We start from the raw sequence: 26,080 nt of genomic DNA, 5'->3' as shown, positions 1-26,080 counted from the left end.
CAAAGTGATAAATATTACAAATACGTATACACGGCCACATGCGTATCCCATGATTACTGTATAATGACGTATAAACAAGACGACTTAAAACGCGAAGTGAGCGGCGGTGACGCCGGCGTCTGCTGCATACATCATTCATCTCCTGATTGGGTTTCAATTTGCAGCAGGGCATCGAAGGGTAATAACAATACCTCTCACACACACATACACGGTGGCGTGCCTTTACTTTTGCATTCAAGTCAAGGGGGTCTCTCGTTAGGGTGGTGTAGCTCACTTTATAAACATGGCCTTTTCATATAACCGGTCACTCCGGATGGGACAAGTTAACTCTCAGCATCACATCATATTCTCATTATACAACACATATTAATATAACAGACTTTGGTGTTGGCAACACATTTACACGACGTTCAGGATTATCGAAAATGCAATCAAAATACACATTGATTCAATTCCTCTGTCACATATACTTTTCATTTCTTATTACACATCTGACGATATCTCCCCCAACCAACACAAGTTGGAATAATGGAACACTTTGTCTCGTACACTATTTAACACTTCTACAAAAGGAAGGTTCACCATATATCTACATTTTACAGAATGTCTGCATCACGGATGTAGTAACACCGCATCTACGCTCCTCTGGACACACGAGGGCGCTGTCCATGCCGGCCGCTAGTACGATGGAGCCTGGTACTGAGGTTGCGAGGGCGGGGCCGATAAGCCTGCATCGGACTTGCCGGTGTCAAACGGGGGCTGCTGGTACGAGTCGTTGCCCACACTGGTTGCCGTACTGCCGGGGTAAGGGGTGGGTTGCTCGCTAGGCTCAAAACTGGGGGCGAACGCAGACTGGGAGCCTTGCCTGAATTTCATGAACGCCAGCACACTAAGAAGAGCCTGTACAGTAGGTTTGAGAATAAAAACACAGAGAGATAATGTAATGGGTCAGAGAGCTTATCATTTTGTCTACAGACTTTAGGTATCAAAACTACAGTACACTATGGAACATTGAGATACCAACCTTGCTTTGAATTATTAACAAAGTGAAATTCAATTGAATTATACAATATCCGTAAACATACTGACAGGTGTGTAGTACATGTATCTATAGAAATTGCATCAATTATTTCCTTTATTTTAATATACATTTTCATATAAAACTGAACATATATACTTTCTCCTCCACTCCATGGTTTTACCCTTTTTTCCTCTAAAATTTGTCTCCACTATGTTGCCACATTTTCACACGTCCTCCTCTTTTTTTTGCTATTATTGATGACTGTATAATCCAAAATACTGTAGCTCAACCACTTGTATAGCTCGAAGCTCATAGGTACATATAGGCCTACATGTTAAATACAGTTTAGAATGTTCGCAATATACTTGCAAAACATTCCATGGCAACTTCAATAGGGGAACAACTAATTTCACAAACAATGTCATTTACTGGTACTCAAAATGAATGTTGAAAAGAGAAAGCAAATATTCAAAAAAATATCCCGCTGGCAAAAATCATTTTCGAGCACTTTTGATTTCAGTTTTTGGCTCCATCCGCAAACACTGAACAACCTTGAGGGCAGCATGGGGGAAAAAGAAGAAAATGAAAAGGTCTGGAAGTGAAATTATCCATTAACCTTCTTCATGACATTTACATTTAAAAAGGTAAAAAATGCACATGTCAATAAACACATTTATAAAATTATAACAAAAAAAAAGTAATGATGAAGAAAGAAATGTAATGTATGTCGTTAATGGATATTTCTTTCCTTTTATACAGCTGTCACCCCCCCCTCAAAAGACATAAATGAACTTTAATAAAGGAGAAATTCTTAAAGGGAGAAAATCAAGGGCAGGGCAATGGAGTATACAAGGATGACATCATAAGGATACTGAATCATCTTGTGAAGCTATTCTTGAAATAAAGCACCATGCCACTCGATATAAGTCATATAGACACAGTATAGTATCCCAGCTAAACTAATTACCGACCCTCGTAGACCCTGAGAGAACCTAAATAGACCAGCTTATAAATCATCCCCCCGTTCGGTGGGATTGTAACGCTACTCGCTAGCCTTCATTGATTGGAGTGATTGAGAGGTAGTGAGAGATACAGTAGAGAGCCGCTACTACGCCGGCCGGGGCAGCCACTGTCATCGTATCCAGCGCAGCTCACGTCACACATAAACACACACACACCCAGATGAGCTTGCATTGCACGCAACGTGTAGCAACTAATGAAGCAAACACAAGACATTTCTAATTAGTTGAACTTCACTCTCGGTGCATCCGTCATACAGTACAGGCAGCGTAACGACTCACTACCTGCCGAGCTTCGTCGATTTCTTCACTTCCCTGAGATTTGCCTGTCAATGAATCCGTTCTTTTTCACTTTCTGATCCCTACTCTTTAGTCCTTCCATTTCTTCTTTCTGGCTGCTACTTTTTTTTACTACAGAGTACCGGTACATTCTATTCAATTTAGATAAGATTTTTTATACAAATAACACCAAAAATGGAATTATTAAAAGATAAAACTCGGTTCCAAACACATCTGGTTTATGTTTTATGAGAAAAATTTTATTTTGGGGGCTTCAGGAGGCCACGTTTCACAAGCTACTGTAGCCTATAATCTGCAACATTGGACAAACTTTATCATTGCAGAGAATGGGTATTCTCCAGTGCTCCTTATTAATTTCCCACGCTCTTATTTATTTAGGGGCAAAATGATCCAAGCCCCATGTATTTTTTTTTCTTCCCTGAATGAACTCTTCAAGATAATTTCCACAGATGAGATCTTAAGTACATGCAAGAATCTATTTTAAGTCAGGTACATGTACACACCTACAGTACATGAATGTATGTTTGTTTTGAATGGTAAATACGGTATGTAGCTGGTGAACTGATATAAGGTCAAGGCAATTCCAAAGTGAAATACAAGCACAGGTGTATACATGTACACAAAAGAGAACCAAATATAAAGCCATTTCACACAATTTTTTTCAGCTTTCAAACTTGTTTTATGGGGGAAACACCTCCTGATCTTTGACCAGGGACCTGTTTCATAAAGGACATGCAACTGTTGTAACTTTGCCATTATAGCAACTACTATGGTAACAGGGCTAAGCAGCCAATCATAATCAAGGTTTCCATGGTAGTGGCCATAACAATGGCAAAGTTACAACAGTTGCAAGTCTTTATGAAACAGGCCACAGGAGAGCATTTCATGAAACAAATACTACATGTAGTAGTCACCGACTTTCACCGACAAAAGTTATAAGCTACTGGAAATCCTTGCATTTGATTGGCTGAGAGCTTATTAGTCATTGAAAATCACTGACTAAATTTTAGGATGAAATGCTCACCTGCTATCTCGATGATGCGACTCATACTACCTACGTCATTTAGATCACACCATTTTTATTGTTGTTAATAAATATCTGTCTTATACCACGTGTGAATGCTCTCTTTAACTTGTAGCGTGTTTACACATTGACTCGGCTCGCGTGTTGAATCCACGAGCCGGGTTGAAGACTGCGAAGAAGGGATCAGAGATCGCGTTCATACGTACATATGAAAAGGCGAGTTCAACACGGCTCGCGGATCTCGAACGGAAGAAGAATTATGACGTCGCAAATTAAAGGCGGGAAATTCACCGCCGGAATCGAATCTTGTCCGTGCGAACAACCACAATGCCAAAAGTGAAAGCGCGCGCAGTGACCTACATGTAGGTCAAGAGAGTTCGACATGGCTTTCTGCTTACACACGAAAAAATTGCAGAGTCTGACTCGGGTCGAAACCTTCGATTTTGTAGGATCGATAAAGCCGTGTTCGACACGGCTCGCGGATCACTCTGATCGCGTTTACACAGCATAAAATTGCCGTGTTGAGCACGGCTCTCGTGTTCAACCCCGAGCCGAGTCAATGTGTAAACACGGTATGAGAGGATCATTAGGGTGGTACTAATGAGTAGATAGATAAGTACAGTAATCCGATCAGTTATCCCATTAGGGTACAGCCATTGTGATCATCCATGTTCATATAGCGAAAAGACAGCTCTTCACGCCTTCATCTTTAAGTGTTGGTTCAACTTCAAAGAAATTTTTACTACACTGTACACATAAAAAAGCAGAATTTTGGACAGTGTATCCTAACTTTATAGGTAGTGCAAATTGTTAGAGTTGTACTTATTCATTATTTCTATCATCACCCTCATTATACTGTATATAATGATCATCTGCCTCATCCCCATCATCATCATAAAAAATATCATCATCACCACTGTCATTATTCATTATACATGTAATCATCATCATTGTCATCACCATCATCATCATCATCCCATCATCAAAATTTAAATCAATATCATCATCAACACTACCATCATTATCATGCTAATCAGTTTAAATTTGGTACAAGCATGGTCAAACAAAATATTTTTGAAGTACCGTGATTATCTCTTTTTCTCTCTTATTCAATTTCCAGGAACATAATTTGAGTTTGTGTACATATGTGTGGACTTTGTGTTTGGGTATGTACATGTATGCAGTATGGATTTTATCTGTCTGTGTGTTTCTACTATGAGTTTTGTGATTCTAATTATTTCAGAACACTATTTTCACTAGTTGAGGTTTAATAAAAACAACTAAAATTATTGAAAAAATAGAATTATTAATATTTCCCGTTTGTTTACATATTTACCGGACGCCAATCTTATTAATACCGGACGGTATTTACCGGTAATTACCGCTATTTACTGCCCAACCCTGATTAAACCCATGGAGATCTTCGGGGAATATCAATAGTTTTGTATGACAAGTAAGTTGTCCGGAGCCAGTTGCAGAAAGAATTGCGATCAAACGTAACTCAAAAAATCTTGCGCAACTTGATTTTTTGCCAATGAATCACCCGTATTCGGGACTTGCGCTTGATATTTTGACTTGCGTTTTAAACGCAACTCTTTCTGCAACAGGCCCCAGATCTAACAACTTTCCTTGATTGGCTGAGAAGCAATGCTACTATGGTAACTGTCTGATAAAACAAGACTTGTGGGATAAAATGTTGGACAATTCTTTTCATGAAATGCTGTACAGGTACACTGTATTGTGCTCCAATCAGAATCTTCAGTAATTGTTGTGAACTTTATGGTAATTTGTGATGGGCCTTTTCATACATGTATGTCCAGTATTAATTCTGATTTGTATTTTTTTAAAAAGGTGAAATTCCTGTCTGTTGCCGTTGTTTTTATGGATAGGATCAGGTACAAATGTAGTAATTAGTAAAAAAAAAAATTATGATTTTTTTTGCAAAACACGACTACTCTTCTAACGTCAACAATGAAAACAAATTGAACATACTGTACATGTACACGATCATGCGTCTTGAACTCGCCCCATTTGTGTTACATCGCCCAAATCTAATTACAGCGCACCTATCGCTATAAAAATGGTCATAACTATGCAAATATTTACCCTATCCATATAATAGTATACTTTTTCTGAATGGAAATTTCATGAGGATTCCAAAAATAGCATCAATTTAAAAATGAGGTAGGTGAACTGCTCACATTCTACGAGTGAAAATTTTAACTTTTTAGGACCCCAATATACTTTATTTAAAACTTTCATAGTTCTATCTTTTCTTTGCCCATACGATTCCTTACCAGATTTGTATTGCTCATAAAATTCCCTTTCAAATGATATATTGCTTTAAGGGGATTAAATAATTTCATTGAAGTAATTTTGATATGCAAATGTATGTCAATTTTCAAATATAATAAAAAAAAACATTTTTAAGGTTTTTTACCTAAATTTCTCATAACTCATAATTTTCAATAATTGTATGATGTGTATAGAGGTGTAGTAGTATTCCTGATACATGTACACTGTACATTGTTGTAAAATGGGACCAAAATCAATGGTCTTGTTTAATACAATACAATGTACAACAATCCTATAGAGTTGCATGTACATGTGTACCGCTTCCATCATCCCTCAACTCCCCAGGTTGCTTTAACTCATTTTGTCAAGCAAAGTTTTACAAATTAATATAAACCTATACTGTTTACAGCTTATAAGGTACATGTACTCTGTCGTTATCAAATGACACCAATTTCATAACAATACATTTCCATTTGGCCGAAAAATAACACTATAAATTATTCCCAGGCAAGAATTTCTTGTGTTTTTTATGCAAGGAATTTTAGGGGTTTCTTTTGATTATCATTAATCACAATTGAATAATTGAAATAAATTATCAAGAATATTAGATTATTATACGACTCACCTCAAGCTTTAAAATGAGACCAAATTTAAATCTCTAGCCCTCTGTAGGAAATGTGACTCTCCCATAGACTTTGTGTGTACCGCTTCCCCCTCCTCATCCACCCTCGCCATTTTTTCATTCCATTAGTTAACGGTGCCGCGAATTAACGTGCTATTGCACTAATTTTTTCAGACGTGGTAGAGTACATATTTAGCTTTAAAATGATACCATTTTTATAACATTATCTCTCCGTTCAACTGAGATATTAAAACCAAATCAAAGTTGAAAAAGCGTAAATTAAAACAAAACCACCTTTTTGTGGGGCGAGTTTAAGACACATGGCCATACATTGTAGGTACTGTACATAACCACCTCCAACTCCACTGTTGTCTGTATCCACAGGAAAATGTAATACAGACGTCTCTGTAGGCTAAAAATAGACAATTATGTCATTCACTCATGACCACTCTTGAAGCAGCTCTTATCTAATGTAGTAATGTTGTTTATCAAATTGTACATTGTACCTTTACATGCATCATTATTCTTTTAATATACAGTAGCATTCTGAGGCAGTGTTGAATTACTTTTCAATTTTAGGGAGCTATTGTGAAAAAAATTTGACAGCCATTTTCAGTTTTTGAGAGCCATTCTTTTCTTTTTTTTCATGATTCAACGCATGCATGGTTTAGTATTGCAGTTTGTCATACTTGTATACCGTATACAAATTCATTTAGCCCGCCGTAACCCCTCCTGTACATGTACGATGTCTGCCAGTTCACAACACATCGAGTGGCCGGGCGTAGCCGCCCAGGCAATGTTGTTTAGAGGGGTATGAGCCGCGGGTAATGGGAAGCGATTACTGTGATCTTAATTAAATATTGTCCATAACAAACGCACCCACCTTCATGACACTAAGTTTGACTTTATTCTTGATTCAAAGTAGTGAAGTTCCCTGGCTAATTTAAAAGAGACGCCAAATATACTTGGTAATATTTTGTCACCGCTGAACGAGTTGAGTAAGCTTAAGAGATTGCGTTGAAATGTGGTTATAGTGCGACTTAAGCTGGCGCTATTCAAAGTCCCGTTTCGCGCCAGCTTGTTTTTTTTTTCCTTCCTTTTTGCTTTTAATAAGATACCATGTAAACCACGCACGAGAGAGACGGCACGAAGCCATAAAAACAGCTGGAAAAAAATTCAATTTCTTTGTTTCTTGAACCTTCCTGTAATCCCGTATCCAAAATTCATGCTAAGACATCAAATTTCAGTGAATTCAGTCAATTACATGATTCTTCACTTTTTATTTGAGTTCATTGTCAGAGAAAATAAAAGAGAAACATATATCATTGCAAAGATGCAGAAATCTTATATTTACACTCTTTAACTTTTATAGTACTACAGTGAAATACATGAATTAAATTACAATGATTACACTCACCCAAGTTATAATTGAAAAAAAGGAGAATGCGATAGCTGCTTGAATTGAACTGACTCCCGGTCCATTCTTGACTATGCTTGGTGTGCCGACCCATTTGTTTGTTAGGTAGCAGAAGCAAACAAAATACATGAAGGTCCAAATACCTGCAAATACAGAAAAATGTTGACAATATTCAATAGGACTTTAACAATAAATTGCCAAACAGGTGTACATGTACATGTATATTATACAAATGGAAGTGAAAAATACAGACATTTACATGGACAGGCCCCTTACATTATATACATGTTGTATAAAACTAAAGTCACAAAGATATTTAGTCTGAAAAAGGAACAATAACATACAGGTATATTCAATGAATTAATTTTGAATGCATTATACCCTAGACTTTATAAAGATCATGTATTGGACACTTCACGCAAAATGTGCACCTTATCAGCAAAAAATTTCTGATAAAAAACTTTTTAAAAACTTTACGGTATCTGAAATAACACATTCCCAGATTTGCATGTTTTAGTTGCTGTGCACAGTGAATTATATGCATTTTCAGTATAAAAACAATAAACTATATAGTTAACACTAAAAAACCATATCTCCAGCCTGGACCATCTCTTTTGGTAAAGTAGCATGCAATTGTAACATAAGTAGCTCGGGACATGTATTAAAACTTTTGATAAAAGAACATTTTCAGCCTGGTGCACCCCATTTATAAAGTGTTTGTATACATGTACATGTAGGATATATAGAGACACATTTGTTTTTATTCATCTATTTACTTTTCATTGCTTATTTTAATTAATTAATTACTTAATAATTCATTAATATATTTATTTATTCATTAATCATGAATTAATGAATTAGTTTATTCATTCATTTATTTATCTATTCATTTATTCATCTAGTTCTTTCTTATTTCCTTATCTCATTTTTCATCCATTCATTGAACATTTTTCATTTATTTATTCATATTAATTTCAGTTATTTATTCATTTGTTCATTCATTTATTAATCTAATTTATTTTTTATTCATTCATTCCTTATTTTTTATATAATATTCATTTATTTTTTCACTTGGATTTATTATATTCATTTATTTATTAATTTATCATTTATTCATATCAATTTGTATTATATCTGTGGTGGTATAAGTGCCATCCATTGATCAAATTCAAGACTTAAAAAATTGAATTTCCCCATGTTTGAAAAAAAAATGAATTGCTTTCTGAAAATCCAATATTCTAGCTTCCAAACGCTACATGCATTGTACCTACATGTAAATACTCAAAGCCAAATAACTGACATCTCAGGATATTGGAACAAAAGTGACAGTTTGACTAGTTTGAAAATCTGCAAATAACATGTGTTGCTTTATAGCATTATCTGGTCTGAATACATTGGGTGATTTCAAGTTCAGTGTTGACCTCTTGGTGTTGGTGTTATTACATGTAGGTCATTCTTTACACGATTATAACATCAAACATAAAATGAAGATGGTCCCACTACATATAGTTGTTGAGATGTCAATAATGTGATCTGGATCAGTTTTACATACTCTGAATAAGTTTTGGAGCCAGGGGAAGCAATCCAAATTTCAACACCAACAACCAAGGCCAACACCGGACTTGAAATCACCCATTGTAATTGCTGTGACTTTTTTACCCCTTTCAAAAACCTATCCTCCAATTAGCTGCCTAAGAGTAATGTGGATAATTCAATAAAAATTGCGTTCACAAACTCCGAAAATAAGCCGCATTATTTTTACGAGCGCCCGTCCTGAAAAAGGCGGATAAGCGTCATGACAACTGGACACGCCCCCTCCAATGCGGTTGTGTTGGAAAAGGGTGACCTTGTGACCGCACCATGGCAATTATCCGCAATATTTGGAAATGCGTTCATAAACTCAAAATCTTGTCCCGATGCTGCTATTAGGCGGATAATAGCAGCATCAAAATAATGCGGATAACTCTTGTCCTCCTCCAATTTTACAACCAAATTATGCTGCTATTAGCCGCATAATTGGGTTTATGAAAGGGGTATATGTAGGTGACTATCAAGCTAAAAAGGGTCAACCTATAGATGCGACCTTTAAAGTGCCCATCTTTCCTCCCTTTTTATTACAAGTACTGTCAATCAAGATAGCTTCAAAAGTGAGAGATTATCATGTTTACCAACTGTAATTATTTCCTTTGTACTGTTTGTTTCGGACCACACAACAGAAAAATAATCACATGATCAATATAAGAGCAATCTTTGGCTATAAAGTTGTTTTACTGCCACCGTCGGTGCAATCACTCATGTCGACGTCATTACACACAGTACCGTACACACTGTACACGAACAATATTACAATTGTGAAATACATCCATGTATTGGTAATGTTCATAGAGCATGGAATTCCCCAACATAAATCATTGTCTTTCAATGCCACTAGCATCTTGTACAATGTAGTATACCTGTAGTAGTATGGTGTTTACTCTTGAAGCTGGCATATTAACACTTTAGTGTTCATGAATACAATGGATACATGAACATGCATAGACAATGTACATGTAGTGTACACATACATGTACAGTATAATGTACATTTTATGGTTTCTTTTTCATGATTTGCATGTAGGCCTATAGTACAGTCAGACTGCAGGTCCCAAGAAAGTGGCTTCTTTCATCCAAGTGATTTTCATGACTTGAGATGTTTTGCATAATGAGCTTGATGTGGACCAAAACACCTCGTTTTATTCGGTCATTGCTGCTCTAATTGTGCATCGAATTTCATGAATTTGGTACCATTGTAAAGAATCATTCTTTCAGGTCATGTGCTTGGATTTATTCAAAGATTTTGTAATATACATGTAGGTTAAAATTTTGATCTAAAATATGCTATAAAATAAATATTTTCACCTGACAAAAGCTGCTATTTTCACACTTTATTTTTGTTTGAGCCCAAATGATTTTTATATCATGATAAAGCTGAATATGTATGCTTTGAAATGATACATGTACATACACTCCATCTTTCTTTCAGTTCTTTATTTTCAATCCTTGGCAGCCCGGTCATGTTTATTTTAAAGTTCTTTTTTTTTCTTGTCCATTTTGTTTGTTTTTTAATTTAGCTTTTAGCTCATTCCATTTAATAATTTCCTGCTTTTGTCTGCCATTTTGTCATCCTTTACTTCATTTCCCTTTCTTAATCATGCTAATGGGCTCTTTTGGAATGGTTTGTTCTTTTTCACATGTTCTTCTTTCGTTCCTTTTCCCGCTTTCCTTCCGTTTTCCCTTTCTTTCTCCAGGTCCTTTTCCATTTTTTTCCATTTTCCTGGTAAAATGCACCGGAGGGGGGGGGGGCAGCCTGCCCCCCGCCTGTTATGCCACCTGTTATGCCACCATCCACTCAGGATGGGGTTAGTCTGCTGGGCAAACCCTTCACTCGAAATAAGGGTCTGAATGTGCAGCCTACTCATGCCTTGTGTACTGAGAACAGCAAGTTTTGTATGTGCTAGTCTTTGCGTGGAGGCACACTTGTTGATCAAAGTTCCAATCAGGGTCTGTGCCTGCAGACTAGGATGGGGTAGGGGTATTCATTTGACCCAGCCCCAATTACACATGCAGATGAGGAAGGTATATATTGCCAATTCCTCTATTTCTAACTCAACTACTCATACCATTCAGTCCATCAACATTTTGTCTATTAAACAGCCATTTGGTCCAATCACCATTTCATCTCCTAACCAGTTGGTCTAATACCCAATTTATTTTCATTCATTTCACCCAATTAATCCAATTAGACCAAATGGTATGGACTTGTGGTTATTGGATCAAATGGTTATCAGACAAAATGGTGAGTGGACGGACTGGCAATAAGATCATGTGGATAGTGGACGAATTGATAATAGACCAAATGATAGAAGACGAATTGGTAATTGGACGGACTGGCATTGAACCAATCAAAAATAAACCAGCTGGGGCCCATAACACAAAGCTAACACCAGTCATCGTATATTTTTTTTTATAAAGACTGCAATCAATGTAGAAAATCAAGAGTACGATTTAATCGCTATTAAACCTTTGTGTTTAATACATGAACCAGATCACTATTAGGGAACTCCTATTACTCAGTGTGGTTTTCCCATTAGTCCCAAATGGCTAAATGAATAATCTCAAAACTATACAAATAAGATGGCTTTTGAATGCTTTTCTGAAAATCGCTAGAGATGGAGACTGTCTACATGGGAATGGCAAGCCAACACATTGAAAGTTCTATTGTCGGATAATTTAATGTACAGTGAGAAAGCAAAATTAAGGGTCATCAGCCGACCTACTTCATTTGAAGTGCTGTGCTAAAACACAGCACTAATACTGTACAAAGTGCTTGCACCAAAACTAACACCAGCTTTTATAAACACCAAACCTGAGTTCATAGAGTGCCGTATGATAAATGTGTATTTACCTGAGAAGATTAAATCGGCCATGACAGCCATCTTTCTGTGCTGCACATTGCTCCAGTTGTCAAACATTGCATCGATGGCAAGAAAAACCATACACGCTAAGAACGCTATCACCCCAACAAAGATGCCAAAACCGCATGCACCACTCACTCCCCCATAAGGACAGGCAATAACACCTCCTCCAAAATTGTAATCCTTCTCGGCTGATATACATCCAAACACGATGATGGCAAATATCTGAAATGGAAAAAAGAAGAAATAAATGATCGTCAATTAGGTCAAAACTAAAAACTTTGAATTTGATCCTCAATACCCCCTCATTTTCAAAGGTTTTTTACAAAACCAAGTGGTGAATCAGGTAAATCTAGGGGTGTATCATGAAAGTTGTCAGCACTGACTAAATTGTCGGTGCTGACAATTTCAGCGAAATCCTTGGTTTTGATTGGCCTTAAGCATTTGCCTCCGACTGTTACTATGGTAACTGTCAGAGAAAGCCAACTTGTCACAGTGCTGACAACTTTCATGAAACGCTCCCCAGGTGTACATTGCGAAATTCAATGGGATGACGTGCTGTTGCTATGTCAGTTGAACTATGAGGAAATCTGATACTTTATTCATTATTGATGACTCTTAAGATTCTATATTTTTATTCAACCATTTTAGGACTCACAAATGCAGCAGCAGTCTTTAATTCACTGTATAGTCACACGCAGGCCTACTCTATCAATCAAAATATAACATTACTTTTTTCTCAAAATTAGAAAAATGATCGACAAGATTCACAAATTTTGCAAAGTTCTAGTAAAACATACAGAGTATATACTATAATTGATGACAAATAGCCTTAAGAAAATCAATTGTCCTTGTTTTCCTCTCAACACCCATTCACACTTCACAACATCTCTCCAAGAATAATACATTGTAAGATCGCCATTGACACCGAGTCAAGAAGCTTCTAGCTGTCTCATTTGATAATCATGAATCTGTCCCGAAACCTCACCGGGCCAGGACCCTGTGTACTTTGATTTCCCCTTGGCCGTTGGAAAGATTTTTGACCTCATTATGCATGTTGTAAAGCGGATTGAGCAAATAAAACCACTCATATGACAAGGAGTACATGGATGCATTGCATGCATGCAACCACCACCGTCAGCTGTGCGGGCACAGGCCAGCCTACCTATCAATCATGATCATGAGTTGCACTTGCATCCCCACCTAACCATACCTGAGCAATTACGTATACTGGCATGTACAGTACAGAACCACTCCACTCATTCATTGCTTGCTCCCATTCAATCACACTCAATGTTTGCGCTGGTAAAATTCAATTATTTCAGCTACAGTCATGAGCAAACACATTGTACTAATAATTGATTATCAGGTGACGCACTGCACTTTTAGATTAAACAATACATAACGGGTACTGTATGGGTATGTTTTGACAATTTGAAACACATTTGAAAGCTTAAAGGAGAATGAAACCATTGGAACAAGATAGCTTGTGTGAAAACAGAAAAATCAAAGAAACAGATCAACAAAACTTTTAGAAAAATCTGACAAATAATGAGAAAGTTATGAGCATTTGAATATTGCGATCACTATTGCTATGGAGATAGCAAATTGGCAATGCGACAAAGATGTGTGATGTCACTGATGAACAACTCTCCCCATTAATTTAGTATATATTTCACTTGAATTGCCTCTTTTATCACATCTATCCATAGATCATGTGTTCTTTCTACATGAGGGCATGTAATACATATTTTTTAAGAATACATAATGGATAAAGAGTTTGTATCATCGTAAGAAAAAGCAAAAAGAGACATTTTGAGGGTATTTTATAGTCCACCAAAGGGAAAGTTGTTCATCAGTGACATCATACATCCTTGTCGCATTGCCAATGGGAGGATCTCCATAGCATTAGTGATTGCAATATTCAAATGCTCATAACTTTCTCATTATTTGTCTGATTTTTCTCAAACTTTCTTTATTCTTATTCTTTGATTTTTCTGTTTCTACACAAGCCTATTTGTTCCAAAGGTTTCATTCCCCTTTAAAAAATATGGTACATCTGGTTAACGTGAAGTAAAGATTTATACTAGTAAGTACTATCATAGTGTTCATGTAGGCTTCACGTATTGATGTTCATGTGTATCATGTTAGTTTACATCCACAATAGTATAAAATTGTACACAATTTCAATTTCTCTTTTTAAAGATTTAATATGGATCACTAGCCTACATGTACCTATCGGAATAAACCCAAATTTAAAAAAAAAATGGTTGGCAAATTTTCAGACACATGTACATGAACATTATATATATGCCTTCCACATCCCTTGAGTTAATTATCTACATGTACACATGCACAATGATAATCAGCATGAATAATGCATGACATCATTATGAATAGCGGCATAGTCCAAGGATAATCTGTATAATCCCTCTCACTAATTGATAATTCCCCTTCCCTTCCACCCTCCCTCCTTCCCTGCCCCTCCCCCTTTTGAGAGGGTATAGATTCTATGGGAGGTAGAATGTAATGTATGTATAATAGTGTCACTGGATGTACCTGGTATATCTGTAGTATTACATGTATGTACATGTACTTTCAAATTTTCACGTATATATCCTACATGTATTTACAATCAATAAAAATAAAAGAATTCTAATTTTCCCTTTTAACTGAAATCTATGATGAAAAGCTCTGCTCAAATTAGGCCAGATAAAAGTGAAATCGTCTTTAGTCCGATAAATGGCTATTGATGGGGTAAAAGCCTTATTTCACTATACTTGGTCAATTACATGTATACCAGGTACATGTACTAGTATACATCTTGGTCATACCAACGTCCAACGAATGTGATGGCCACAGGAACCTGTGTAGCCACCTAGCCCCTACATGTACATATAAAAATCAATAAGAGATGTGAGGATACCAGTTTCCTAAGATGCCAGAGGCACCAAATCAATATGCACCTTGCTATCCCCTGCATACATACATATTAAATATGGTTGTAAGAGAGAGCCACAGACGGGTAGTGCACCATTATAACAACACTGCTCGGGATCCATTTCTGCATGTATTTTCCTGACTACGCAAACAGCGCACTTGGGCCAATGAGATGAACTGACCATTAGTCGTACGATATAAAAATTTTGAATTACATTCTGTACTGTAGGCCTACATGTACACTTACATGTATGTATATGTCATAATGTGATGTACATTCACTGTGCCACTACTGTAAATCTCCATGTCAGATCTACATGTACATGTAGGTTCCAGCTTTCATTTGGATTTTGAAATAGATCTATAATTTTAGGCTGACCCCAGCCTTTGTGAAAAAGCATTAGAAATGCCTGCAAAAGAGACATCTTTGGGGGAAAGCAAACCAGGGGGGCGTTTAAAAAAAGAGTAGTGTGGCTTTTAATAGGTTACGCTTAAATGTTAAATTTCATACATGTACCCCTTTCATACTGCGCTTTTCCCTAGTGAACTTTGCCGGCAAAGTTCGCCAGCAAAAGGGAAAGTGTCCAATATGAAAAGTTCACAGGAGAACTTGAGTACGCTGGTGAAACGGCCAGGGGTGGTATTCTCTAAATTGTCTTAACTTTTCTTGTAAGTCAGCAAGATAACAGCGCTAAAATTCTCTTGAATTGATATTCTGAAAATTGTCTTATGTCTGGAAGGAGGTCCCCTATTTTATCTCTGACATGCCCAATATTCTCTCATCAACCAATCATTAAGCTTGTTTTAAGTTTACATGTAGGTCAACCGATAGCAGCGTCTCTTCTGAAAAATAATGAAGCGCGCTGTTGATATGAGGCGTAATTTCCTAATGACGCTTATGCTTGTGCGCTTCTGTGCTAAAAACACATGTGGCTCTTCCCAAAGATATTTTTCTCTGAAAAGATTCATCGTCTTGAACACCAATTTCTAATTGCTGAAAAGTCTACCAATCCGTTGTTATAATGTCTTTGGAATGTCTCCTTTCGTAAACATGATGTTATTGCGGGATGCAGCAAGAAATAATCATTGCAGACAGACAAATATCGCATGCAACAATAAGTTACAATAGCCCCCACCTCTTGTAAATTGTATTTTCCAAGGAAGTTTAATAAGAGAATGCAAAGATAAGAGAATTTTCAGAGTACATGTACCTTTTAACTCGATATTTTATCTTGCGCACAGACCGAATCTATATTTATGCATCATTACATCTCTGACATCATACGCACTCAGCGAAAGTTACAAGAAACTTTACAAGAAAATTTCTCTTAAGACAATTTCAGAATACGGCCCCAGCATGAAAGCTATCCGAAGGGTTTCTCCTCTTTAACTCTTAACATGCCACGCACACTACTAAGCCAATGCCACAGTGCTAATCCGATGCTAATCCCCTGTGCCAGCCACAAAACTCCCCTGTGCCACATTGATTTTGGGATCGCGAGTCGTGTTCACTCCTTCCAATAGTCATGATTACAATTGCTTGTAACTCTCCAACGATTAGTTTATCCACAAAACATTGTGTAGTAAAGTTGTAGGAAACTTCATACCCCTTATAATGATGTCCTCATTATGTGGATTGGTTATTATCTTTACCGCTAAAATATGAGTTGTATCAAGTAGTTCCATTTTGTGGAGTGTTTTGTATGGATCAAAAACCTAGGTCTCTTCTCTCTCAGAGGCGGAGCCATATCTTGTAAAAAATGTAGAAATACTCGAAAAAGTCGAATGTAAACTGCGTGAGTAAGTTTATCTGTCAGAAAGCAGAGTTCACACTGCACACAATAGTGCTAATTACGGCGTGCATGCGATGCGCAATACAATGCAAAATGGCGTAACAATGATTGTTATTCCGAATGTGCGCAGTCATGCACGAAGCAGGCGAGGGTAGGAAACAATGCAAGCACAAAGCAATCAATAGTAGGCGTGCGAGCACGAGTGTGGCATGTTATAGTAGGATACGTAGCATGCACGAAGCACTCAATGAGTTAATGCTGTCAGAGGTCATTTTTTTTCTCCCAGAAATCCCCTGAACTGAGATTCTGCGGGCTAGCAAGTAGCAAGCTATATTATTTCTCTGGCTAAATACATGTATGGAAGGCCACGCTTTATGAGTGATTTAATCATTTCTTTAGTTACCCTCGAACATACAGTTTACTTTTTCCACTTAAGATATTAAAGCGGCATTTAATACATGCTGAAAATGAGCTTAAAGGGATGGTCTAGGCTGGAAATATTTATATCTCAATAAATACAGTAAAATTCACATAGCAAAATGCTGAAAATTAGATCAAATCAGATACCGTAACAAAAAAGTTATTGAATTTTAAATATTTGCATTATTCCTGTGAAACATTTCGAGGCAAGTCCTTAAGAATATTCATTAGGTGGGCTAATGATGTGATTTCCCCACTTGTTCTTTTGTATTTTGAAAGTAAGTTTATTCAAAATTTTTCTACCAAGAACTAAAACAATCGGAATGACAACTGATTACATGTAAGATTGTAAGTGCATAGTTATTTATTGCCGCAACTTATTTTATCATAATGGAGACGCATATGAAAAAACGAAATATTTATGATTTCATATAATAACATATTAAAGAGAAATGCCAGTAGTTGCAGTAAACACTAATTTCATGAGAAAGTCTGTAAAACCAAGGTTAAGTATGACTATATCATTGTGGATCTACATGTACATCTGGTACAGTTACATAAACTGAACTTTGTGAAATCATAAAATCTAAGCTGAAATATAATCACACGGAAGATCGCCAACACAGATAGGCACACGTGGGGTTATTATTGCTGGAATAAAGACCTGATAGAAGTGACCGAATCCGCACTTATTTTGCTTATTCCACAGCAATTACACAATTTCTTCCAGAATCCTTTGGCACATATTTTTTATTCATACAGACACTTGGATGGTCATTATATTAGATTCTGTAAAAAGTCATTTTGAGATCGTTACCAGAACTGGAATTTATCTTCAAAGTGGGGATGTGACATCATCAGCCCACTTAAAGGGGAAGTTCACCCTGAAGAAAACTTTGTTGTAAAAATAGCAGAAAAAATAGTAAAAAATATTGGTGAAGGTTTGAGGAAAATCCGTTAAAGAGTAAGAAAGTTATTAGAGTTCAAAATTTTGGATTTGTGACGTCATAAACGAGCAGCAGCCCCATGTGTTATGTAATATAAAATTTATGAATTTCAAATTTTGTATGGTTCCTGATGACTTAATTTTGTTTTCTTTTCATGATCGGGTGTGAAATGATTTGTCTATTGATATACAAAAAGTTACAGTGAAAACCATTGTCAATTTTCTGAGAAAATGACATTTCATTTAATTTTTACCATTCGCTATGTAGGAACGCTGCTCGCATATGACGTCACAAATCAAATAATTGAAATTCTAATAACTTTTTAATTATTTGATGAATTTTTCTCAAACCTTCGGCAATATTTTTTATTATTTTTTCTGCTATTTTTACAATAAACTTTTTGTCAGGGTGAACTTCCCCTTTAATGAATATTCATGGCAATGTGCATATACAATGTAACTTTGTTCACAAAATATTGATAAACTTTAATATTCAATAACTTTGTTATTTGTTATCCATTTTGATGAAATTTTCAGCCTTTTGCTTTGTGAACAGTGAATTTTACTTACTTACATTTGTAGATATATTTTCAGCCTGGATCATCCCTTTAAAATATCAAAATACTTTCATTGTTTTTTGTTTTGCTTCTAATATTTCTAAAATATGTTGTAATTTAGTTTTTTTACACCTTTTTTTTACAATTAAAACTAATAATACTTTACACAAAGTTTCACTTCTTTTCCATGCTTCTATCATTCTCAAAATTGGTGATTTAGAGTCAACATGGAGTTCCTCACACATAATTTGATGCTGATTTCAAAACATCACACGCACAAGAGTCTGGGCTCACACACTTGCGCATGCGATGTGTAAAGTAAGAATATTAGTGTTTAATTGTTTTTTGAAGATTGTGATGTTGCATGAATTTTATATCCCCCCATAAAATCCAACCTTTGTCACTTGGAGTATCAGAGCGAAGTCTTGGTCTCAAGGTTCGGGTAGGTGGAGCAGATAGTGTAGTTTAGCAGTATTGAAGAGGAGTGGAGACTGCATGAACATCGCTTGAGGTAGGGAGGGAGTAGACAGCTGGCAGTCGTCTGCTTCGAGTTTTTTAACATTGCAAAAACAAATTCTTGTACACAGACAGCTCGCAATCGTGCAGCCGCCATCAGGCGCCCCCCTACCACCTCATTGATTTTCGTCTTAAAAACCCGGTATATGAAAAAATGGACCAAAATGAAGATTACTTTTTCCATTTTGTCCTGAAATGCACCAAAACAGGAAAAAATAAAGTTTAAAGGACAAAAAAACAGTGACTTACTTCGGTTGTCCCGCAGCTCCACTTCCCTGGTTTACTCGAACTTAGAACTTCGGTCTCTGTAATTGGTGAGTGGAGCCAACACAAACAGAGTTAAGCGGAACAACTACCCAGAGCGAAGTTCGTGCAGACTCCACTCCACTTCACTACCGCTACCTACACTCTCACCTACCCACTCATTCAATGAACAAGGTTATGATATATAACTACCCGAACTTCGGGACCGTGAACTCGATCTGATATTCCGAGTGACAAAGGTGGGATTTATGGGGGGAAAATATAAAATTCATGCAACATCACGATCTTTGACTTTAAAAACAATTAAAACTAATATTCTTACTTTACACAAAGTTTCACTTCTTTTCCATGCTTCTATTAAACTTTAGTTTTATCACTATCACTATCACCTTTGCACATGCAAAGTTTTAAATCAGCAGCGAATTATATGTGTCTAGTTAGGGACACTCATGGTTTCAAATCGTCTCGTGTGTGAAGGATTCATATGCACCTGGTGCACGCGAATCTTTCACACCCTTTTTACTAAAATAACTATGACTTTACATCGTAGCTAAGCATTATGTTTATTCTATGACACTTACCGAACCATATGGATCGTTTGTTGAACTCTCTATGCTGTTTTGTTTAATAAAATAAGAGCATTTTTCGTGATCTTCACGTAGATTTCTCCTGCTCAGCGTGGATATCAATTTTTGCCTAAAGAGGGCGCGCGATATTATTCACAAGCCGGTTTGTTTACGATTTGCAAGTTGTACTGCTAGTTGCATTCTAGGCGCCCAGCATTATTTTCCTCTTTCTGTTTTTTTTTTTGCCGTCATGTGGTATATTCTGTTGTAGCGCCATCAGCGATGATCAAATTCCGGCCGTCGTACACCAACCTAAGACGGCTTCAGGCAATGAAGGTGGGGACTCCTTGGCTCCTCCTGTCTGGTACAATTACACTTTCTGTTCGTGACGATATACTTTCTATTCTTTCCTTATCACCTCATTTCATTATTGGTTCACCAGACAGGCCCGATGTTTTCATTAAGTTTTCGTTAGAACCAGCGACAATACAATCATCTCTTGACTGGCTTATTTATGATTTACGTACCAAAAAAAGTACTTGTCCAAAAACTATAATTTTTTGTCGTACACTTAGTATTGCTTCACATCTCTTGTTTGATTTAATGGTTTGTCTTCCCTCCGATATTCCTTCTTTAGGTTTGATTAGGTTGTATTCTAGTACTTTTGGAGAGAGTGACAGACAAACACTTATCGACAGCTTCGTCGATAAGGACAGCCCCATCCGTGTTATCATTACAACGTCTGCACTATAGGTATGGGGGTGTCCTTGGCTGAGATCCGCCGTGTTGTGCACTGGGGGCCAAGTGAAGATGTGCTTTCCTATACTGGCAAGAAGTTGGACGCTGTTCAAGAGAAGCCAATTTGGGGAAGCACATCTTTACTTACCCCCGCGCTCAACACAGCAGATCTCAAAATCCATGAAGGATTTCATTAAAAAAATCAAAGAAGAACGACCTTGTGTTAGAAAAGAAATTCTACATGAATTTACGCTACCAGGTTCCCCAACATTTATTTCACCACAAAGATGTTCTAGAAAAAAAAATGCACCAAGAAGTGCAATTGCAAGATGTGCAAATGTTGCAATATGTGTCAGGAAAAATGCAAATGTGCCTGAAGAAAATATGATGCATTTCCAATTTCTTTTTGGACATTTCATATGACATTTCAAAATTTCACTTCATTTCACAAAAACAGTTATATGAACGAGCCAGCTACATCCAAATCCAAATGAGAGAGTCGATAATGTCATTCACTCACTATTTCTTTTGTTTTTCATTGTTTGAAATATGAAATATTTTGATTTTCTCGTCATTGTCATGTGAAATGAAGTTTCATTTCTCCCTGAACACGTGGAATTCCATTATTTCAACATTTTGTGCTTCAGGCAAGAAGGTCCTAATCGTCAAATTCGTAAAAATTGAAATATTGTATAATTCAAACAATAAACCCAAACTTGTGGCTGAAGGACATTATTAACTGCCTCATTTGCATGTCACTGAATTGTGCATAGATGCACAATGTTTTGTGAAAAATAAGCGAAACTTTAAAATGTCATAACTTTCTTGTTTTACATCCGATGTCGATGAAATTTTCAGTGTTATGCTTTTTGGATTTTTCTCTTTTATTCAAATTATCTTTTTGCTTGGGTGGACTAGTCCTTTAATTTTCAAGTCAGTATAGTCAGATAGTGCCTATTCATGCACTCTAAAAACAAATCAGTCAACTGGTTAATAGGGTCTGCTGGGAGCAACTGTTATTATAGTCAAATTTGACTGTGTTCTAGTCTTATTTTACTAGAACATAGTTATTTCTGACCAGAATATATGTCAAAACTGTGATTATCAGTGATTTCCATATCAGTTGCACCCAGATGACTACTGTTCTAGTCAATTTGAGTGATTTGTTTTAAGAGTGTGTATAGTAAAAATTTCAGCTTAATTCGCGCTCGACTCATGTGAAACCGGCAACATACTTCTTGTCCGCTTTTCCCTCTAAATACTGGGGTCCGTAACACTCTTTTTAATTATTTTTTTTTCAATTCAAATAAACATTTATTTTCCTCCATTTTACAAAGTTACATTCATTATTGTTCACAAGAATACACTTCAAATCAATTTCTATAAAGAATATAAATATAAACAACTTAATGTGTAAAGAGGAAGGCGTATGTCCCTAGAAGCATAATGCTTGTGGCGGGATACGCCTGTGGACAAATATATACAATACACAAAATACAATACAAAGATAAGAAGGGCGAGGAAAGGAGAAGAGAAGTAGAAAAGAAAACGGGAAGAAAACAAGAGAGGGAGAAGTGAGCAGGAAGGCGGGCGGGCATGAGTTACCGAGTACCTAGCAAGTAGAGCGTACAACAATGTATGATGGAGAGAGGGAGAGATAAAAATAATAATGCCGCAACATTTGCACATTATTCATGTTAACTTAAGATCAATAGGAATGTAAGGTATTAGGATATTCAAGCATAGGATGATAAAATTGATTTTTTAATCTTAAATTTTAAGCTAGTTGCTGACAAGGATTTTTTTATGTAGTCTGGAAGATCATTCCACATTTTCGGGCCAGAATAACGGATGTTGTGTTGAAAGATAATCTTTTTGTGTTTAGGAATATATATTTGGTTATTTGTTCGGGTATCAAAATGATGTATATTTGATACATGCGTAAAGAAATCACGAAAATTTTCTGGAATTTGAGAATTTAAACACCTGTACATAAAATTACATTGCTGAAGTTTATTGAAGTTTATTGATTCAATCGGATCAATCGCTAAGTAGATATACTTAAAACGATTAGAAATTACTCTAGATCGGCTGTGAATAGTGACCAGCCGAATATGGAATTTATTTATAATCTTAAGGATTAGCTTTTAAATCTCAAAAATATATTTCAATCAACAAGATTTAAATCTAAATCTAATATTCAGCTGATCCCTATTCACAGCCGATCTGGATTTATTACAAATCATTAGAAACTTCAATCATGCAAGATCTGTATTTTAGGCACATTTGGTTGAAAAGGCTCGTTCTGTCACATTTGCTACTTATCGCTAAGCTTTGTGTTATTCGTGCCAACTTTGATCCTGCGCAAACTACGGAAGGCTCTAAATTATTGCAAGCTGATTAATGGTTTTTGAAAATGGAGACAAACCATAACAAAATCATTTCCCAAAGTATGTTTTTATGTATAGAAAATAGACAACGATTAAAACATGTCTTCCTTCATTAACAAATGAAGGATATTTTCAAATTAAAGTTTATGCAATTAAGAAAAAGGGATGGGTTACAGGCGGCGGAAAGCAAAAAAAATTTAGGGACCCACCAAATTTTTTTTTAGAGAGCAAAAAAAATTAGTTATCAACCAAAATTTTAGGGCGGGACCACACAAATTTTAGGTGGCGGCGCCTGAATTTTTTTGGGGGACGCAGGAAAAAAAATTGAGAAGCAAAAACAATTCAGGGAAGGACCACTAAATATTTTGACAAGCAAAATAAGGGTTATCAACAATTTAGGGGGAACGTCCCCCGCCTCAAATGAAGGGGGAAACGACCCCCCCCCCCTCCCCCGCCTATGTCTGCACCCCGATAAACTTGCCTCATCATCCCACTTTCCCGACTGAACTCGCAAGACATCCTGCTCGTTCAATCCACTTTCATCATCATCTTGTCAAAAGATGGCGTACTTTACCAATAAGTATATACATGAGATGCAACCTGTTGATTTTTTGTACAATTTCCTATTATGCGCTGACGACTTGAATTGAGAATGTTCGATACGAAAAATTGCTTTTTGATTGTTGTTTGCGTACTTTCCACCGCAGTATCAAGGACGGATCGAACGGAGTATCCTGGTTGAGACTTGGAGGTAAGCGATAAAAACACTTTTATAAACAATTTCTAACTTACTTTTAATACAAACATAAATAAAACAAGTGGAATGCCTCTGGCCGTCTCACCTGCATCACGCGGTTCAATATAGCAGCAGTGCTGACTTTGAATACTACTCTAACTCGCACAAGATGTTCAGTGATACATGGTTACTCTTATGTCCACTTTTTATGAACTAGACCAATAAACTTACAGAGATATGATGGTTATTCAACAAAAAACCCCAACATGGCCAAAGTTCATTGAACTTACATGACCTTTGACCTTGATCATGTGACCTGAAACTCGAAGAGGATGTTCAGTGATACTTGATTACTCTTATGTACAAGTTTCATGAATCAGATCCATAAACTTTCAAAGTTAGGATGGTTATTCAACAGATACACCCAATTCGGCCAAAGTTCATTGACCTTTGACCTTGGTATGTGACCTGAAACGCGCACAGGATGTTCAGTGATACTTGATTACTCTAATGTCCAAGTTTAATGAACTAGACCAATAAACTTTCAAAGTTATGATGGTAATTCAACAGATACCCCCGATTCGGCCAAAGTTCATTGACCCTAAATGACCTTTGACCTTAATCATGAGACCTGAAACTTGCACAAAATGTTCAGTGATGCATGATTACTATTATGTCCAAGTTTCATGAATCAGATCCATAAACTTTCAAAGTTATGATGGGAATTCAACAGATATCTCCAATTCGGCCAAAGTTCATTGACCCTAAATGACCTTTGACCTTAATCATGAGACCTGAAACTTGCACAAAATGTTCAGTGATGCATGATTACTATTATGTCCAAGTTTCATGAATCAGATCCATAAACTTTCAAAGTTATGATGGGAATTCAACAGATATCCGCAATTCGGCCAAAGTTCATTGACCCTAAATGACCTTTGACCTTGGTCATGTGACGTGAAACTCATGCAGGATGTTCAGTGATACTTGATTAACCTTATGTCCAAGTTTCATGAACTAGGTCCATATATTTTCTAAGTTATGATGACATTTCAAAAACTTAACCTCAGGTTAAGATTTCGATGTTGATTCCTCCAACATGGTCTAAGTTCATTGACCCTTAATGACCTTTGACCTTGGTCATGTGACATGAAACTCTAATAGGACGTTCAGTAATACTTGATTAACCTTATGGCCAAGTTTTATTAACTAGGTCCATATACTTTCTAAGTTATGACGTCATTTCAAAAACTTAACCTCAGGTTAAGATTTGATGTTGACGCCGCCGCCGCCGTCGGAAAAGCGGCGCCTATAGTCTCACTTTGCTTCGCAGGTGAGACAAAAATGAGATTACGATAGTGGAGAAATACTGAAACCTTTGGCGTTTTTCATTCCCTCACATTCGTGTGATGAATGAAAACGTCAAAGTCCACTATGAAACCACATGCGTTGTGCGAGGTTAGTATTACTAACCTCGCATGTTGTGTGAGTGAGTTAGGGATGACGTAGCCGTAGGGAGGTGGTTTCCCGAACTGCAACTGGTTTGGAAGACGAAGATCGGTTCAACTGTGCAGCTACCATTCTCATTACACATTAATCATGTTAATCTAGTTAACTGTAAACTAGTTTTAAAGCGGCAATGAGAAAGGGGTCTTAGTAACTTAGTCTCGGCCCAGGCGCCACAACACTGCTCTGTCATTCATTCATCATTCTCCTCCTGACTCCACTTCACACAGCTCTCGTGACTCGTCTCTCTCAATCCCATTCCCATGGCATCCCCACCCACCGGGCCAGAGACACACACTCATCATGCTCATTCGACTTCGACTCGAGATTCGGTCACTTACCCAACTAATGAATCTCAATATAACAGAAGGTTTCTTGATGTATTCTAAGACATCAAATGGCTTTCCAGCCATCCCTGCTCCATATGCACCACCTCCTTCCATTTTGTTTTCTTGAGAATTACTGAGAAAACGATGGTTTATTTGATCCAAATTAATCCTTCCACCTCTTGCTCGCTAAATAAAATCTGCGGTGCGCGCGATGAAATGCGTGCGCTC

The 26,080-nt window shown here is 36.8% G+C and overlaps 1 protein-coding gene across 1 annotated transcript; it reads right to left on the bottom strand.

Annotated features, from left to right (window-relative positions):
• Positions 1-26,080, bottom strand: LOC121422529 (synaptogyrin-3-like). Its single transcript, XM_041617663.1, has 4 exons — positions 25,865-26,080; positions 12,142-12,376; positions 7,699-7,841; positions 1-900 (listed from the first exon to the last, which is right to left on the bottom strand). Exons 1-4 carry the CDS (start codon positions 25,964-25,966, stop codon positions 679-681), a joined length of 702 nt encoding a protein of 233 aa, XP_041473597.1. The 5' UTR covers positions 25,967-26,080; the 3' UTR covers positions 1-678.

Source organism: Lytechinus variegatus, chromosome 10, assembly GCF_018143015.1.
Source record: "Lytechinus variegatus isolate NC3 chromosome 10, Lvar_3.0, whole genome shotgun sequence".
Taxonomy (NCBI): Eukaryota; Metazoa; Echinodermata; class Echinoidea; order Temnopleuroida; family Toxopneustidae; genus Lytechinus; species Lytechinus variegatus.
This window is presented reverse-complemented; position numbering and strand designations above follow the sequence as displayed.

Coding starts and splice junctions, on each gene's coding strand:
- LOC121422529 (XM_041617663.1), bottom strand. CDS start 25,966: ATGGAAGGAGGTGGTGCATATGGAGCAGGGATGGCTGGAAAGCCATTT. Junction 7,842..12,141: donor GGCCGATTTAATCTTCTCAG/GTAAATACACAT, acceptor CTGTATTTGCAG/GTATTTGGACCTTCATGTAT. Junction 901..7,698: donor TTTTTTCAATTATAACTTGG/GTGAGTGTAATC, acceptor CCTACTGTACAG/GCTCTTCTTAGTGTGCTGGC.